Source organism: Onthophagus taurus, chromosome 11, assembly GCF_036711975.1.
Source record: "Onthophagus taurus isolate NC chromosome 11, IU_Otau_3.0, whole genome shotgun sequence".
In the NCBI taxonomy this organism is placed as follows: domain Eukaryota; kingdom Metazoa; phylum Arthropoda; class Insecta; order Coleoptera; family Scarabaeidae; genus Onthophagus; species Onthophagus taurus.
The window spans coordinates 28,415,055-28,434,217 of NC_091976.1; the positions used below are offsets into that span (position 1 = coordinate 28,415,055).

The 19,163-nt window shown below is 34.8% G+C and overlaps 1 protein-coding gene and 1 non-coding gene across 2 annotated transcripts in view; both read right to left on the bottom strand.

The window, feature by feature from the left end:
* LOC111423742 (uncharacterized) overlaps positions 1-19,163 on the bottom strand; it is a 48,632-nt gene that overhangs the window by 27,139 nt on the left and 2,330 nt on the right. The window contains exon 2 of the mRNA XM_023057052.2: positions 16,535-16,601. Within this exon, the coding sequence (XP_022912820.1) occupies positions 16,535-16,601 (67 nt within the window). The remainder of the gene's footprint in view (positions 1-16,534; positions 16,602-19,163) is intronic.
* Positions 15,266-15,337, bottom strand: TRNAT-CGU (transfer RNA threonine (anticodon CGU)). The gene has a single exon. It is a non-coding gene; the product is annotated as a tRNA-Thr (tRNA).

Genomic DNA, 19,163 nt, shown 5'->3' on the forward strand with positions numbered 1-19,163 from the left:
CTAAGCCATAGGATACGGACCTTCCTTTTGAATCCATGCCCGGTATTTTGGTATGTGATGTAACCAGACGTTTTGTTCGTTCGCACGTAAACAGATTACCTCCTTCCTTATCTGTTTGCATAGAACTTAAATTTCAAAGGAAGGCAGCAATAAGTATAAGTGCACACTTATCTTATAAAATTTTGGTTATTACGAAACGAACACAAAAATAATTAAAATGTTACATGGAGTGATAAGCTTACCAAAAGTTTTCGTGGTAGTAGCAGCCACTAAACTATGTCAGTTTGGCAAAACTTAACAAAAAGAAAGCTTTTTTTGAGGCAGAGATAAATAGTAACGTCTAAAATCCCTCAACATTGTGGCACTTATTGCGCACCAATCGGATACACTCAAAGAACATCAAGACGAATCACTTAAAAATCCAGAGCTAATAAATGATTCCTTCCTATTTCTCTGACATTAAAAACAAGCTAAGCACGATAAAACAAATGCTTGAGGTTTGGATGCAATTGATTTGAAAATAATAAAACTTGTATCATCAACTTCTCACTAATATACGGAGATTATCCGAAACAGTAGAACACCTCTGCCTAAAGTGAGCCATGCTTGGTCCCTGACAGACTTACGACCGATTAGTGTATTACCTATCTTATCTAAAATATTAGAGAAGATTGTTGCTTCATAACTAGTACACCACCTGAATCATACTAATTTACTTCCACGATGCCAATTTGGATTTCGGGATAATTATAGCACAACCCATTGATGTTTTAAGAGTAACCGTCGTTGTATTCTTAGATTTTAATAAAGCTGTTGATATCATCAATCCTCAGCTTGTAATAGCCAAACTTCATATCAATTCTAACATATATTTGATAGGAATGCATAAATTGATATTAGACAGTATTTTTACGCAGTGCAAAGAATTTTGACACATCTCAGACACTTTTGATACATTTTTGGAAGATCTGAATTAGTTTTGAGATGTTTCTACATCATATTTAATACCATTCTGACATCTGCTATAGATATACATAATTTTTAAACATTCCTATCATGTCTAACATATATTTGATACATGTCAGAATTGATAGGAATGCATAAATTGATATTAGACAGTATTTTTACGAAATGCAAAGAATTTTGACACATCTTAGACACTTTTGATACATTTTTGGGAGATCTGAATTAGTTTTGAGATGTTTCTACATCATATTTATTACCATTCTGACATCTGCTATAGATATACATAATTTTTAAACATTCCTATCAAGTCTAACATATATCTCATACATATCAGAATTGATAGGAATGCATAAATTGATATTAGACACTATTTTGACACAGTGCAAAAAATTTTGACACATCTTAGACACTTTTGATACATTCTTGGAAGATCTGAATTAGTTTTGAGATGTTTCTACATCATATTTAATACCATATTTAATATTACATCATATTTAATATAATAATATTATGGAATTGATGTAAAGAAGACGTTGTACACTGGTTCCAGTTACATCTTGTGAACAGATCTGAACATTCAAAGCTGAATGGTAATATATTTAGCAGTATCCTAGTCAAGCAAGGTGTTCCACAGGGAAGCGTTTTGGTTTTATTTATATCTCTTGTGATATTATCAGTGTTGATGTGCGCTTGCTTAACTCTGATTTAAAGAATATTTGCGAGTGGTGTTCTACTAATGGGTTAATTCTTGACGCGATGTGTTGTTAACTCCTTAATTCTAAGTCTGCAGTAACGTATACTACAACGTTCTATCAACTACTTTAAAAAATCATATTCAAATACTTCAAAACAGCGGACTTAGGTTTAGTCGATTGATCATAGAGAACATGTTACCCCTTATTAGTATACTCTAGTTAGCTGTAATGTTATACAATATAATACTTTACATATTGCTTTATTACTTATATTGTATTTTAATACCAAAATCGCAAATACATAATGTTAATTTAAGTCAAACGAAATTGTTGACGATTCCCAGACATAAATCTACTGAATTTTGTGGTAGCTTTTGCTTCTTAGATGTTTTTCAGTTGAAATATATTGATTTCTTTAAAAGCACCTGAAGCGCAAGCTTCTCGACGAAGAATTAAAATGTTAACGTTAATTCCTTTTATTTTTTGTTAGTTATTACTTTTAATAACCAGCTATGCTGTACTCTATATACAGGGTGTCACACGACGCGACGTTACTGCCATAGCTTGGGAGTGTATTGCTGGGGTTGAAGCTATTCAAGCTGTTGATTTTGTTATTATTAAAAAATCAAAGGATTTGTCGGATAATATTGTTTAGTGATGAAGCCTCATTTACCCGAAACGGCATCAGTAACGCCAGGAATTCACATTGTTAGGTTGGGTTGGGTTGAAAATCGATGACAAACTCGAGAATGCCATTTTCAAGATAGATTTTCGGTGAATGTTTGGTGTGGCATGAGTGATGACCGCCTCATTGGTCCGTTTATAGTAATTGAAGAACATCTTGAAAATGATCTTCCAATATTACTGGATGATGTAATGTAAGACAACGAATGTGGATTCAGCACGATGGTACACACTTTGGTCGACAAGTAACAAAATGTCTTAATCAAAATTATACAAAGCGGTGAATTGGAAGAGGTTCAGCAGTTCCTTGGCCAGCAAGGTCACCAGACTTTAATCGCTTAGATTACTTTTTATGGGGAAGACTGAAAAGATTAGTTTATGCAAAAAATATTGAAAACAGAGAACAACTAATAGCTAGGAGTAGATGCCGCAGAAACTATTTGTGCTGATCCTAAGACTGTTAGCAGAGCTACCACTTCAATTCTAAGACTAGCAACTGGTTGGACATTTTGAGCAACTACTACTTATTCTACCACTACTTATTTAAAATTTTAAATACTTGTAGCTTCATTAGACATTTTTGACTTGAAATCACCCCAGCAACACACTCCCAAGCTATGGCAGTCACGTCGTGGGACACCTGTATAATAAATAATAAAAGTTTTTAGTCTTCAAATCTTTTTTAATGGCAGCTTAAGAGATGAATCTTCACACCAGAAAAGTGTATGACGTACACTTCCTTAATTTTTCTCGTGCATAATGAATATAAAATTATCTAAAAACGTAATGTAACGGAAGGATTCAAAAACCATCTTCGACGAGCTTAGCCTCGAGAAACCAAGCCAAGTAACAGTTCTCTCAGAAGCGTCTTAGCAACATTCTAATCGTGACTTTGCTATCATCTGAGACCGCCCACCTGTGTCAGTAGGACAATTTGACCCAAGTTATATAAAATAACAGGTGATTTTACACAAGTCATTAAAAAAATTTATTAATACTGTTATCGTTTGCACTTTTTAATGTATCGTACGAGTATCAAATGACTTTCGTCTTCTCAACTCCGTGAGTGTTGACATATAGATTTCACAACGTATCGCGTTACGCAATTTTGGAACTTGATGCCCCAGCATAAGTACAAACAAAAGTGTACATTATCTTCCACCGGGTATTATCTGATATTCGCCTAAACTGGTTAGATACATTTTTAAAAATAGCCTAACCTAATTTTTTTTGGGTGTCGCAACAAGGTCGATTCATCTCTAACCGAAAATTGTTCTTATCTTTATCCCGTGACAGCCCAATAAACCGATTACAGCTGGAGTTACGTATTTTTGACGCTGTATCTTATCTGATTATTTCTAAAAATATCTTCGACAGCTGGCCATAGTCTTAAGAAACTGTGATTTTGTTAATTAAAAGTTTTTAATTAGAAAGTTTTGATAAAAAAAAGTAACTCCTAAAATTTAAATCTAGGTACACATAATTAAGTAAAATTGGTGCGGCGTAACAAACCGTTACGGATAATTGAACGCGAATCGAAAGAAAAAAGTATGGAATGCCGTTAACGCTCGTGGTTTCGCGTATTTATAGCTGTGGGTAATTAGTACGGAGAGGCGGTTTCGTAACTTTCGCGTTCCCATTTCCGGGAAATAATAGTAAGTAAATACGAGTCTGACCACGTTGGTGTCGAGTGACGTCAATGTGAACCTACACGTGCCCGACGCATTTTTTCCTAGGCCAAACAATTACTTTATTCGTTTTGATGAGTAATCGTTGTGTTGGTTATAAAAGTAGATGCAGGAGATCATGTTTGCTTTAGAAAGACGTCAGGATATTTAAAATAAACTCAAACATAAAATCTAACATAAACCATCGCCTACACTTCAAATTTGATTTCAAAAAACAATCAATGCTAAGTAAACCTGTAATAGAATTCATTTAATATAGAAAAGGTAAAGTTGCTATTAACTTTATCTTTTCTCTCGTGCTTCCTTTCTGTGGTGAAGCCATTACAGGAACGCGCACGAATTGTACCCATTAGTCCTTTGTCGGATCGCTACGTGGAAACAATACATAATTCATGGATACTCCAAACCGCAAACCAATGAAATGAAATTCGTAGACACGACGGAAAACAATTAATTTAATGGTTTCGACGACGATATAAATTATTGTTCTCGAATAGAGAGGCAACGTGTCGTCGCCTAAACAAATACTGAAAAGACCAAGAAGTCGAATGGGTTTTATTTCCAGGTAAACAACAACCTATTACGTCACTGGCATCCTCAACGATGGTAACTCTTAATTATCACGTAGCCTAGTCACTTCACACGTGTCTGTTAACGCGAAAACAAACCCGATCGCATGAGAAAGTCCCAAACTAAGAAGAAATAGAGACTCCTTCTCGTTTGCCTTGCGCGTCTAAGTATTGTGTTTAAGAAGTACTAACTTCCATTCCATTGCGACGCCACCACCATGGTGTGCTAATGATGCAATCTCCGCATCGTCTCAGCAATAACAATCGTTCTCATAATTTAAATCCGAACCCCCTGGGAACCTCCATTATTTCAAGCAGCAGCAGCCAGTCGCATTGTTTCTCACTTCTCACCATTCTACGCCATTGTCCGCGACAAGGTCTAAGGTCAATAGTGAGACTCAACCATCGGTACTACCAGCAACTTCATTATTCTAATATAATTAACGATTAGACTAAATTCACCTGGATAGGTAGGTACAACGAAACGCACTTTGCGTTTTACCAATTCATGAGTTCGCAACGTGTAGGTCGATACTCGAACGACGGCGCCGTGGGGCGGCGACGCGACGCTTTATTCGTTCATTGACGTTTTCTGCACAGTGATCGTGCGCTAAAGTACAGGTGTGGAGACATAACCTACCGCACCACACTACAACGTTCTTGAACCGAGTTTGCGCTTTAAGAAATCTTCAATTCACAATCTCCATTAGTATATCTATTACATTTCCATTTCAAAATTGATGCACCATACTGGAATATAACTCAATTTTTAGTACTTATTCCTATATCTATTAGGATTTAGTAACTTTTTAATGAGATTACCAACTGTTGAAAATGAAAGTAACTAAAATATGATTAATCACGTTGTTTTCAACTGTTAATTTAGAATGTGTTGTGCGATTATAAATTAACACGGTTCAAGTTAACATTTCTTATGCGTCTTGGAGAGCCGCCTTCGCTCGACACGTCGACGTTGGCGCACCGTTGCACGCGTCCGTGTAACCGGGACGCCGTGCGTGTTGGCATCCCTGGAGCGTGACGAAACTATCGTCACGCACGCGTCCCCGTGACGAGAACCAAATGCACGCGAGCGTCGAAGTTCAACTTTGTTCGGCAACGTCGCTTCCCATGACGTCGCCGCGATCGCATCTGGCATTGTTCGGACGTCTCGACGCCACGGTTTGTTGCTGCGAAGGACGCCGCGATGATGTTAATCTGCCAACAACGGCATCGTTTGCTTAAATCTTATTGAGCAAGAAGAGATTGGTAGAGAGAAAACGATTTAAATGGCCTGGCTCTGGGGCATTTAAACTGGAATTGACGGCGGCGGTGGTCGTTGCTGGTAGAGGCCCCTGGCGGGACGACACGCCAAGACGCAACCGGATTTCGGACCGCAACCGGTTCCTCGGCCGGTCGATGACAAGAAATCGGCCGTCGAGTGCAGGTTCCCCTCCTTCGACGGCCGCGTATGACCATATTTAGTTGCAGACCTGCTTAGACCGCATGCCACCGCGCCATAGTTGCCATGCGAGAGGCTTGCGGCGAAAGAAAAATCATGAAGAAACGAGAAGGAAGTTAATCACTATACACGAAGCAAAAACCATATGATCACTTCAATGCCCAAATAAACAAATATTTTATTCTAAAACAAATGTATTATATCCTTACTTCGTTACTTATATGTTACTTCTTAGTTAGAGCAGACGAAGATTAATTAACTAATCATCTTTGGTCTTTGAAGTCTACGTCAACTTTCTATTCATTGATAGATGCATTAAGTCTCCATTAAATTTATTTTAAAATTCATCATCAATCATTAATCAACTTCGTCTTCATCAAATCTGTATCAATTCTGCATTAAGACTCATTCAAGATTGCATAAAATTTCCTCATTAAATATGCAACATGAATTATATCTCCAATATTAAACTTAATAGATGCTTCAAACCTCATCAAGTTTAATTCAAACGTCTATCAAGTCTTGATTAAGTCTTGGTCAAGAGAGATCTGTACAAAGTGTCTAAATTTGCATACAGACAACTTTGTCTAACTTAACTTTGTATTGTATTTGATTCCAGTCTGCATTAGATGTATTAAGCCTCCATCAAACTTAATTTAAGTCCTTATTGTTCCATTATGCTGCTTGATTTGGTTAATCAGTTTACTTTCTTTATATTGATTCTGCTTACTTGAAGGAACTACAATAACCTAATTTTATCTCTATTCCATTCAAACGTATCGGAGCAATTTAGGGAATATGCGTTGTGGTAGCCCACGCACTATCACACATCAAGTCTGCATCACGTCACTATTATATCTCCTGACTTGATAGGTACAATAAAAAAATCTTCATCATGTCTGCATTGAGACAACGTTGTATGAAGTGTCCATACCAAATCTGCGTTGGGACAACTCCGATTTCACAATGTTTCAGGACTGGGTCAAGTCATCAAAGCTTAGATCAGGAGTGCATCAATACCGCATCTAGAAATATATTAACACTTAAATTATCATACAGTCCATACGAAAGCTGTATTAAAACTTTGAAATTTGTGTACATCTCTAATATGAAGAAAAATACTTCGTTACTTATATGTTACATTTTATTTAAAGCTGACGAAGATTAATTAACTAATCATCTTTGGTCTTTGAAGTCTACGTCAACTTTCTATTTATTGATAAATGTATTAAGTCTCCATTAAATTTATTTTAAAATTCATCATCAATCATTAATCAACTTCGTCTTCATCAAATCTGTATCAATACTGCATTAATGTGTGCATTAAGACTCATTCAAGATTGCATAAAATTTCCTCATTAAATATGCAACATGAATTATATCTCTAATATTAAATTTGATAGATGCGTTAAACCTCATCAAGTTTAATTCAAACGTCTATCAAGTCTTGCTCAAGAGAGATCTGTACAAAGTGTCTAAATCTGCATAGAGATAAGTTTGTCTAAAGTTTATGTCATCATTTTACAATATGCATATCTAGTCAATTCTGCATCATATTTGATTCCAGTCTGCATTAGATGCATTAAATCTCCAGCAAACTTAATTTAAGTCCTTATTGAATCAGTATCAATTTTTTAAAGCTTATCTCTCAACAATCCATTATACACAACAAACAAAAACGGAAGAAGTATACCAAATATACAATAAATATAAAAGAGAATTAAAACGACAAGCAATGTATGAACAAAAATTACATAATGAAATAGCGATATACCAAGCTGAAAACAGACAAAAAAAAGGATGGCAAATAATAAATAAGGAAATAAAAAGAGGTCGAAGTAACTACAAAACAACCATCACGGCTGAGGTATACAACAACTATCTGCAGAAAACCGGGAGCAAAGTTAATATCCGCAAAGGAAACGATTACTTATATGAATGCATTACAAATACGCCACGAAAGTTCATCTTTTTCTAAGATCGACTGATACTACAGAAGTCAAAACACAGAAATGTCTGTTGCTTTTTTGAAAAGAACTATAGAAGGTCTGCACATTTAGTGTATCTTATTAACATGTGCCTCAAACATGGAATATTTCCAAAACGAATTGAAGTTAGCAAAAATCATTCCAATCCACAAAAAAGAGAATGTAGAAAAGCCATTTCTATTCTCCCAGTAACTTCGAAAGTCTTCGAATGCGTAATAACAGATAGAATTTCTACGTTTTTTTGAAAAGGGAAAGTTTTTCACTAAACATCAACACGGCTATCGTAAAGAAAAATCTGTAGACGCAGCTATACAAGATACCGTAAACAAAATACTGGAAGCAATAGATAAAAGAAAATTTGTAGAGTTGGTAGGAATTGAACTATCAAAAGCGTTTGATAGTGTAAACCATGCCCTACTCCTAGATAAGCTGTATTACTACGGTATAAGTCATACTTGAATGGTAGTATGCATCGTGGTGGTGAATGGAAGAAGATTTAGTGCTACAGAGGTCTCAGTGGGTGTTCCTATTGGGTTCTTTGCTATTTATCATATACATGTAAATGACATGCCAAACATTATACCACATGGAGACCTTTGCCTCTATGCAGACGACACAACTATCATTTCAACGGGCGAATCAATAAAAGATGTTCAAAATAACTTCAGCAAATCCATGCACGCTGCAAAAGAATGATTTAATGATAATGGTTTAACGGTAAACGAAGAAAAGACCCTAAATTTTATAAATCCCTAAAATTTGTAGGTCTGTATCTAGACGAGGAATTCAAATCGAGGTATACCCATATAGTTAATACTGCCAAGAAGCTAAATGGCGAAATTTACTGTGTACGGAGAATGAGAGCTATCAGTACCATAGAAGCAGCTAAACTCACATCTTATGCAAGTTTTCACAATTTAATGTATTCTGTTCTGGGGCATGTCTTCAGCAGCAAAGCGAATTTTTCTATTACAAAAGAGGGCAATTCGTGCACTTCTCAAGTTAAAGAGTAGAGATGGTTGTAGAGATCATTTTGCAATACACAAAATTCTCACCATACCGTCTGTGTACATATTCAGCTGCATTAAAGCAACTAAGAAGAAATGGATCAACCTCACGAAGAATTATCAACAATTATCAATTAAAATTACTCCGAATATTGGGGCACAAAATTCCACAACCAGGAATAAATGAATTTCTTGAAAGATGTATAGAATGAATTATTCTGTTTTCTTTTCTTATCTTTTTTCTTGTTTTTGTTTTGTATGTCAATACCCCATTCTAATTAGATGACATTATGACATTTTGTAATTTCTTATGTATTTGCATCGAATAAAGATTATCCTTCCTGATTTAGAAATGTATTGTTGTAGCCCACGCATTATCACGCATCAAGTCTTTGAAGTCTGCATCACGTCACTATTTTATCTCCTCACTTGATAGGTGCATTACAAAAATCTTTACCATGTCTATATTCAGACAACTTTGTGATGTGAAATGAAGTGTCCACACCAAATCTGCGTTGGGAAGTTATCAAAATTTGCATCAGGCCTGCATCATATTTCTATCCATTCTTAAATTATCATACTGTCCATACAAAAGCTGTATTAAATCTTTGAAATTTGCACATATCTCTAATATGAAGAAAAATACTTGGTTACTTTGTTCGGAGAAATTGCCGAGTTTGAAAATAGGTTATATTATTGTACAAATGAGTACTAAGTAGTTTCTTATTGCAAAGTTATTTACAATGTTCAACTTTAACTAAGAGACACAAATATAGGGAAATAAATGTAAATAAAAAATTCACATTGTTGCCGCCAAGAGTCGGATATAAAACGTATGCTTTGAGAATGAACTTATTGTTAGTCTAAGTAACCTTCAATCAGTTTGTAAAAAAAAAATTGAGAAAAAATAGAACCATGAAAATTTAGATGTAAAAAGACCAACATACTCAAATATAGATGCGTCATGAATTTGTTTTGAATACATGTTTTTATTCTGTATTTAGACTAATTGCATAACATCCTATTTTAGACATTTTTACAGACGGCTGACAAATGAAAAATGACCGTTTCAAAACGTATACAAAAACAATTCTACAGTAATAGTTTTAAAGTCGACTCGACCCATTCGCCTTTTATTTTGCGTTACGTGTTTGTTTCCCGTCCGCCCCTCCACGTTGAACTGTTTATTTTTTCGAGTCGAAGCCAGCGTGTCTTTAGTTTGCAAAACTTGGCAACGCCGCCCCACCAAAATAACCCGTGTAATATGTTATATCGCGGGAGTAACGAGTACGGAAAACGTCACCAGACCTTGAACTCTATTTTGAATCTTGCAGGAAGTTTCGTTTATACTTCCACACGTCTTTTAAGGAGTTCTAAGAATCTTTGTAATATTTCGCTTGAAAGATTCGATTTCAATGGGATTCAATTATTATCGTATTTATGTAATATATTTTTCATATTTAATGCGTCCTGGAGAACGTTGTGAACGATAAGCCATATCGGTATTTGCAATGGGTTTAACTCGACGATGTGGAAAACATATTTCCCAATCAATCAAGAACAGGAAAACAAAGTTTATCTAATCTAATCGCGATTATATTTAGGGCGATTCGTAAAAAAATCTATGTTGACGCAATCTGTTTCATTTTCATAACATGATTAAACAATCTTACACTATAAACTACAACAATGCATCTAATCGAAATAATACATTGTTTGTTATTATCGTTATTAGCGTAGTTTTCATTGTTTCTCTTTCAAAAATTCATGTGAAAAAAATTGTATCAAACTTATCAATTTGTAAGAGATCTACGTACGCAAACATATGATAAGATACGGTTTGGAGAACCGTAAATAGATCTGTTACTACGTAGATTAAGTCATAGCGTCACGTCGGCGTGTTTCCAGGAGTGTTTACGAAAATCACCTAATCATCTTAATAGCTTAAAGGGTATTAATCGAATGAAATTGCCAAGACAGATGGCCGACGCCCTGGGGGCTTCGTTTTCCTTTAATACTGACGAAATAAACCTGTTTCAATAGGTCAAGTGGTCGTCAGATTTAAAAAAAGGATAAACGTATTGAACAGTTATTTAATGATTAAAGAAAAGAAGTTCTTGTCGTTCAAGTATCGGAAGACAGATGTGCTAAATAGCGTTTTGAAACGAGCCTACAACTATTTACTGTACTCTAGACACGTGTTCAGACACATGACATGCAGTGGTAACCCCACGAGATCTACCATTTACCGTTGCATGGACATACCGTTGCGACGCAATTTTAAAATGTTAATAGATTCCGAGTCGAGTTGTTTGTTTGTCCATGTTGGAATTTACACCGATACCTGCTTTTCCAAACGGTTACCGACTTGTTACATTGATTGGTGGACATATTTAAAGATATCTTTTAACTAATTGATGTAGTATTTTTTATACCTTGAATACATTTTCACTGCGTACGCGGTGTCAAAGTCAAGGACGAATCGGTGACTAACCAAGAGAAAACCACTTAATACGACGCTTCTAATTTGCATCCTAAAACAGTAATAGCCGTAGTGCGTCATGTACAATTAAAGGACCTTGGCATTCCTGCATTTCACTGATTGATTACCTTATTTATGTCCATTGTTTAGCACCGCAACGCTATTTTTAGCAGGCAATCGCTAACAATTCCTACTTCTTTTTATTTCAAGTTTTCGAAAATTAGATAAAATTCGATACTATCTCCCTTTAAGGGAAACTTCATTTTCAAAATGGCTGTCCAGTCCACAACGATCGATGTTGAGAGCACCAGCAGCAGTAGAGGAAAGAGGAAACCGGAGCCACTACACAGCCCACAACTTGGATATTGATTGTAGGTGTATCTGGACCTATCCCGTTTCGTATCCCGGCTGGAATAACAAGCCGCCCACATCGATTTTTGCGTGGGCCAGGACCAGCAGCGGTGTGATATCCTCAACTCTAACGGTATGAAATGGAAAGTAGCTTTCAGGAATTCCACTTTTTGATAGCGAAGAGAAATTTCAATTCAAATTATATACAAGTTTTGAGTTTAATTTGTACGTGGTAAATGGAATTGCAGCAAAATGATCTGGTGACCCATAAAAAGTAGCTCCTTTTACGTTATCGACGCTTTAATTAATCTCTAAATGGATTTCCATGTACAATTATAAATCATTTCAGGTGTGCGATTACAAAGTACTTCTTTTTATGTACTTCTCTTTATGAGAAAACTAAGTAAGGTATGTTTTCTCAATTTTAACATAAAGTTGAAGATTTGTTATACAGGGTGTCTCAGCGAGACCGGTCATTAGACGTTTCTGGGGTTCTGGGCAAAATAAAAATTTGAGAATTCAGATTCTCTTCGACTAAAATATTTTCACATTTCTGGTTATATCGGAAGTAGCTACCTACTTTATTTTTTTACATGGAACAGCCTGTATATTTTTAGAAGTTTGGATTTGTCAACCGTTCTCGAGTTATTCGAATTTTTCTAGAAAAATCTGCTTCAGCAGACATTTGTTCAAAAAATCAGAGAAGACTCGATTTTTTAGATATCAATTTAGGATTCAGAACATGCTTAAGCAACATGATGGAGTGTGTTTTGGTGCTGAGAACAGCTGTCTAGATCGTTTGGTCACTTTTAGTACTAATATTAACGCACCTCACAGATAATTATTAGCTCACATGCATCAAGTGACGTAAACAAGTGAGTCTTTGACAAGAACCCATTAAGAAGGCTTGTTTTAAATAGCATACTAGGCTAAATATCCATATATGTGAGCATTTTTCAAAAAACCCTAATTATCTCCCAAACTATTAATGTTAGGTATGGGACATATCGGATATAAAAGATGTAGAACGAGACACCGAAGACGACTAAGTAACAAAATATGGGAGTGCCATTTAAAAAAATGAAGTTATGGTACTACCAAAATTCGAAAAGTTAACGTGCCGTAATATCATGTTGCTTAAGCATGTTCTGAATCCTAAATTGATATACCAAAAATCGAGTGTTTTCTGATTTTTTGAACACATGTGGCTGAAAATTGGAATAATTCGAGAACGGCCGAATCAAATATACCAAATATGTAAAAATATACAGGATGTTCCATTAAAAAAAATAAAGTAGGTGGCGACTTCCGGTATAACCGGAAGTGCTACAAATCTGAAAATATTTTAATCAAAGAGAACGCAATTAATAATACTTAAGTCTGAATTGTCAAATTTTTATTTTGGTCAGAACCCCAGAAACCTCTAATGATCGGTCTCGCTGAGACACCCTGTATAGTATATTAAATTGAATTGAAAGTAAAACTTTCTGTTATTAACCGTGTGTCTCTTAAGACCCTAATGTTTCTAATTCTACGTCTAGTGTTAGTTCTAGTTTTTTACCAATAAATATACAGGGTAGAAATGAAAAAATAGCTGAAATGAGTCTAAAGATTTAAATTTTTTCCGCCATTTTTAAACAGCAATACCCCATTTCTAATACGGAATATGAAAGAGGACTTTTTTCTGAATCTAGTACAGTCAATATTAATATTGGTTACATAAGAAAATTTTCGAGAAAAATTATTTTATAATTTCATGATTTTCCATTCATGTGAGATAGCAAAATAGCAGTAACTATGCGTAACCATGGCAACCAACCGTTTCAGATGTCAAAAATTAATCATTGTCTTAATAAAATATCTAAAACAACTGGTTGCCATGGTTACGCATGGCTACTGCTATTTTTCTACCTCAAATGAATGGAAAATTATGAAACTTTAAGGCAATATTTCTCGAACATTTTTTTATGCAACTAATATTAATTTTGTTTGTACCAAATTTAAAAAAAAATCCTCTTTCATATTCCGTAATAAAAATGGCGATGGCGTCATAACTAGCTACGATAAATCTTAGGTTAAACTAGTAAATCTTAAGATTTACCAAGATGAGTTGGTAAATGTGAGGATTTTTTTATACAAGAGATAATTTTTCTGGCTTTTACCAATAGAGTTTGGTCCATGCTAAATTGCAAGCTCATTTGTTTGATAAGCATTTTTTGAGGCAATTTTCCGACAACTTCCCGAAGACTGACTTCTTTATTTTTAACAAATTCTTCTCTATCTTTATAAACTCTTCAGAGCATGAGGTAAACTGATTCTTAGTATAAAGCTGCTTTAGTATTCCAATTTTCGCATCCACTTGGTAAAGCTCGTTTTCTTTTACATCTACCACAACTGCAATAAATGCTTTTTGGATCAGTTTTAGCTCTGTCAATGTCAAGTACTTTCAGTCTTACATTTTGACCAACTTTCACATTTTTTCATTTACGTTGCTTTCATTTTTTCAGCTTGGTTTTCTAAATTGAATTTTGCATTTTTTCTCTTCAGTTATAAAAACTGCTTGAGATTGAGTTGCATGCATCATTCGTCTTTTCGTTAATAATCATTTCGTCTTGTTGTGTTTTACTCTTCAGTGTTTCTGTTTATGTCCTTTTCAGTGTTATCTTCCTTATTCTGTTCAATGGGATTTTCGACGTTAATATTTTGTTCTGTATTTTTTGTGAATGCAATACATTTTCTAAATCTTCTTCAGATCTTATTAGTTCAAGCATGCCTCTAGGTATTTCTGACATTGTAATGCCCGTTTTCATGGGACGTTCCCTCGTGATATGCTCTATTTTTCATTGCCTGGATGAATTTCAAACCCTCTGACCACTTTGTTAACTGGTTTGTCTCCATCCACGTGATCAACATATTTTCGATATCTTGATTGGCCCGCTCTATTAATCCTTGACTCCGAATGTGTCTGGACTTCCCATGGACTATTTTAACGTTCGGCCATATAGAGCATTAACTTTCAATAACTTGGTTACAAAATTCTCGACCATTATCGGAAAGAAGAATGTTCGGAGCTCCAAAAGTGGTGAAAATATTCAAAAGATGGTATGCAACTTCTGCTGCGCGTTTAGATTGAAGTACACATTGAAGTACAAAGCATCACAAGTTTAGTGAGATCACCAGGCTTAATATGTAGATTTACTTGATAACGTGAGTTCATTTCACTATGCAGTATAGCTTTGATGACAATGCCTTTTTTTCAAAGTTTTCTATTTTTCTTTTACAAAGATGGCATAGCTTCAAATATGTCATAATGAAGTGTTACATTTTTATACTTGCGGTTACATTAAAATTAGACCAAAAAAAAAATTTTTTTTCTTGCCTCCTGTGAGGTTTGAACTCACGACCCCTGGTTTACGAGACCAGTGCTCTACCACTGAGCTAAAGAGGCTTCTTATATTTCCATTCTCGTCAGTTGCTTACAAATATTTCGGGGAAAAACCGAAAAGTTTAATCAACTTTCAAGGTAAAAATGTCTTAAAAATGTTTGCAAATCATTTATTCTAATTGCCGAGGTTAACAAAATCCGTTTCGCAAATTTAAATTAATAAAAAAAGCTGTTATGTGTGACCCCCTTGCTGTATATTGTGCAAAAATTCTTTTTACCTGCAATATGAGTCTTGGGGTCTAAAACCAAACACAAAAAAAAACTGGACCAGAGGTTCCTTTACTCGCGATTATGATAGGGAAACGTTTGTAAAGAAAGAACACGTGGCCAACACACGATTTATGGGGCCCAGTCTTCCTGCTCGTAGCCTTTTTGTCCTTAAGCCTTTTGTGTCGCCAATGCGTACGCAATCTTTAAAAAGGTTCAGGGATGTTTGTCGACGTTCTTTGTACTTTTGCGCACCTTGAAAGACGCTACCGGTTCAAAAGAAACCCTCAAAGAAAAAAATAAAAAATATAAAACCGGATTTAACAACCAAGTTTTATACTTTCATGTAGTTTCAATAAATGAATCGTAAAAATATCTTAAAGGACAACTCATTTAAAAACGGATAAAGTTAAATCCATTAAAATATATATATCGTGCGCAATATGTTTACTTATTCTAAAAATTTTTGCAATATTTTTTTCCATTTTTTTAAGTTACTCATATTATCGCTTGTAGTAATACATTGTTATCTTGTTTTTTTTTTATTTCATCATAAGGAAAATAACGCGTAGATTTAATTTATATAATGAGAGAAAAAAATAAAGTAATAAAGAAGTAAAACTATTAAATTTTGTTCTGCGCAGTAATAAAGAAATCAATACGTACCTGGTTCAAAGGGAACAAAGCATTTTTTCCATAACGAAAACGCACACAAAACTATCAACGCAATAATTAAATTAAATACCCCGTAAATTCTTTTTTGCGTATAATAAAACATTAACGCGAAGGTCGCTTTTCGTATAAATATTCCTTTCGGGTTACTTTACTACACACCGTGACTAAATAAGGCGGATAAATAATTCATGGCGTTCAATCCGCGCAATCCGGCCTTGAAACAGGTGAGACGTTTCAGTTGGATTCGACACAAAACACAAAGAATGTCCAAACGCAAAAGGAGGCATTATCTTTGCAAAAATTTTAAAAAAATCCTACCTTATTGGTCGATCGGTTTCCGTGGACGCAGAGGCCATATTACGCGGTGGACGGGAGTTCGTTTCATCTGGAAAATACAAAAAAAGGAAAATAAAGATCGACGAAAAAAAAATTTAAAAAGCCCTCAAGCGTTACGAGGAAAGCTGCAATTGGGTCACGCAATTATCGGGCGGAGATAGATTTTGGCGAGGCCGTGATTTAAAAAAAGGTTCTCGTTGCTGAATTGGACGACGAATTTCGTTTTACTACAAAAAAAAATCGAATAGTATAACGGGTATTTGACGAGGAGTGGCGAGGGCATTGTACTTTTACTAGATTGTACTCAATAAAAATCAACCTAATTTATTTATTGTTTGATTCAGTTTTCAGTAAACATGGTGATGAGATACCAGTATTGACTGAATGCATGACCACATTTAATCACTCATTGCCATTCGAGTCTGTCTCTTTAGTGTAATATCATTTCTGCTAAAGGCTACTAGAAGATTCTGGAAGAGTGTTAATATCTGATCTGAGATCACCATAATGCCATTCTCTCTCTTTATAGCTTTACATGTATTTATACAGGGTTACCCAAAACTCCCAGGACGAAACTATAAGTTTTGAACGAAGAAGAAAAATATTTGAAAATTTGGGGATTATCCTTATCGAGTTTTACCTTATTTTAAAGGTAATGGAAAAAGAAACACAACCCCATAAACCAAAACTATATATCTTAATTCTTTCAAGAATTATGAGGGGTTGACTACCACATGGGAAAATAAAGTGTTTTCATGTTTTTTGCACTTTTATTACGATTTTTATAACAAATGTTGAAATTGTCGACCTTCTTCGGTCTCGCAATGATTTAAACGCTCATAAACCATCAGGAGCATATCTTTAGTGATATTGGTGATTTCTTCAAATATAAGATTTTCCAAATCATTTATTGATTCTAGTTTTGTTGCATAAATTCTACATTTCAGAAACCCCCAACAGAAAAAATCCAGTGGTGTTAGATCATGGTGGCTACTCAATTTTACCAATTCAACGGTTTGGAAACGTGCTGCTTAAAAAGTCTCGGACTGCGCGATTAAAATGTGGAGGACCACAATCTTGTTGGAGCCACTTATTGTCAATACCATTAGGGCATACGGCACGTACACTTGGAACCACTTGATTTTCTAACATCTGTCTCCGTCCAAATTTTTATTAATAAAAAATGTACCAATTACATTCTCTCCCATAATACCAGCCCATACATTAATTTTCTGTGATCTCTGAGTATGATCTTCTCTTATTAAACGTGAATTTTCGTCACTCCAATCACTAGGGATATGCTCCTGATGGTTCAAAATTCCATTTATGAGCGTTTGGGTCATTGCGAGACCGAAGCAGTCGACAATTTGAACATTTGTTATAAAAATCGTAATAAACGTTCAAAAAAACATGAAAACATTTTATTTTCCCATTTGGTAGTCAACCCCTCATAGTTCTTGAAAGAATTAAGACATCGGGTTTTGGTTTATGGGGTTGTGTTTCTCTTTTAATTACCTTTAAAATAAGGTAAAACTAAAAAAGTCCACATTGCATGGAAGTTCCAAACTATCTAAGAATGTAGTTTTTATGACTCTTTATTAATCCCCAAATTTTCAAATTTTTTTCTTCACTCGTTCAAAACTTATAGCTCTGTCTCGGGAGTTTTGGGAAACTCTGTATAGGCATAAGCCTCCCACGTAAACTTCATGGCCTTATATTTTCATGATAACTCCTTGCAACATTTGTATCTGGCAGAGTGGAAAATTACATGGCAATATAAAATTTTAAAGCCTAGAGTTCCTAGACATAATCTCTTTATGAAATCGCAGAAAAAAACACAATTTAAGTCATTTTCATTAATTCAAATATCTCAACGACTCTTTCTGCCATATTGTATAGAACATTGGAATTTACGTAATTTTTGTATCTGGGCCGACAAGTTATTTTACGTTTTCTTCTCATTTTAATTGGGTTAGATCTTAATGTGGAAAAGCCATTATTTAATCTTATATGTAATACGAACTTTGTTTGTTATTGTGACAACATGGAAATGTTTCTATAAACTTTTTCACATGAAATGAAAATTGTGTCATTGATGTTTTCTTTGCGATGACTCATCGTACGCAGTCATTGCTTTGTATGACTTTTTGTTTCGTTGTAGAATCGTTTACAATTCTGAGTCAGATATATCTTAGCCTTCAATATTGTAGGCGGACAGCAACATATTTGTTGTGAATATTCACCAAGGTAATTATTGATCATATCGATAGTCAAATTCCTTCTATATCGGATTCTACCAATGCGACGAGAAGTGTATCAAAAATAGCTTTTTGTTTTCTGATCGGACTATATAAACTATTGAAACAAATTATGAAAGGTGATAACACTTCAGAAGGCATAAAAGTTCAAGGATAAAAACTGGGAGGATGTCCATGTTTTCTAGGATATTTCATTCACCAGTGAATTCAATAAATAATTCAACTATTCGCAAATTATTTCAAGTAGGAACTTGTTATAGACTCCGTGATTCTATTAGTACAAGTATTTCACAAAGTACGTTGTGCTTCTTTGGTCCAAAGGTTTAGGGCAGATCTAGGTCCTTAATAATATA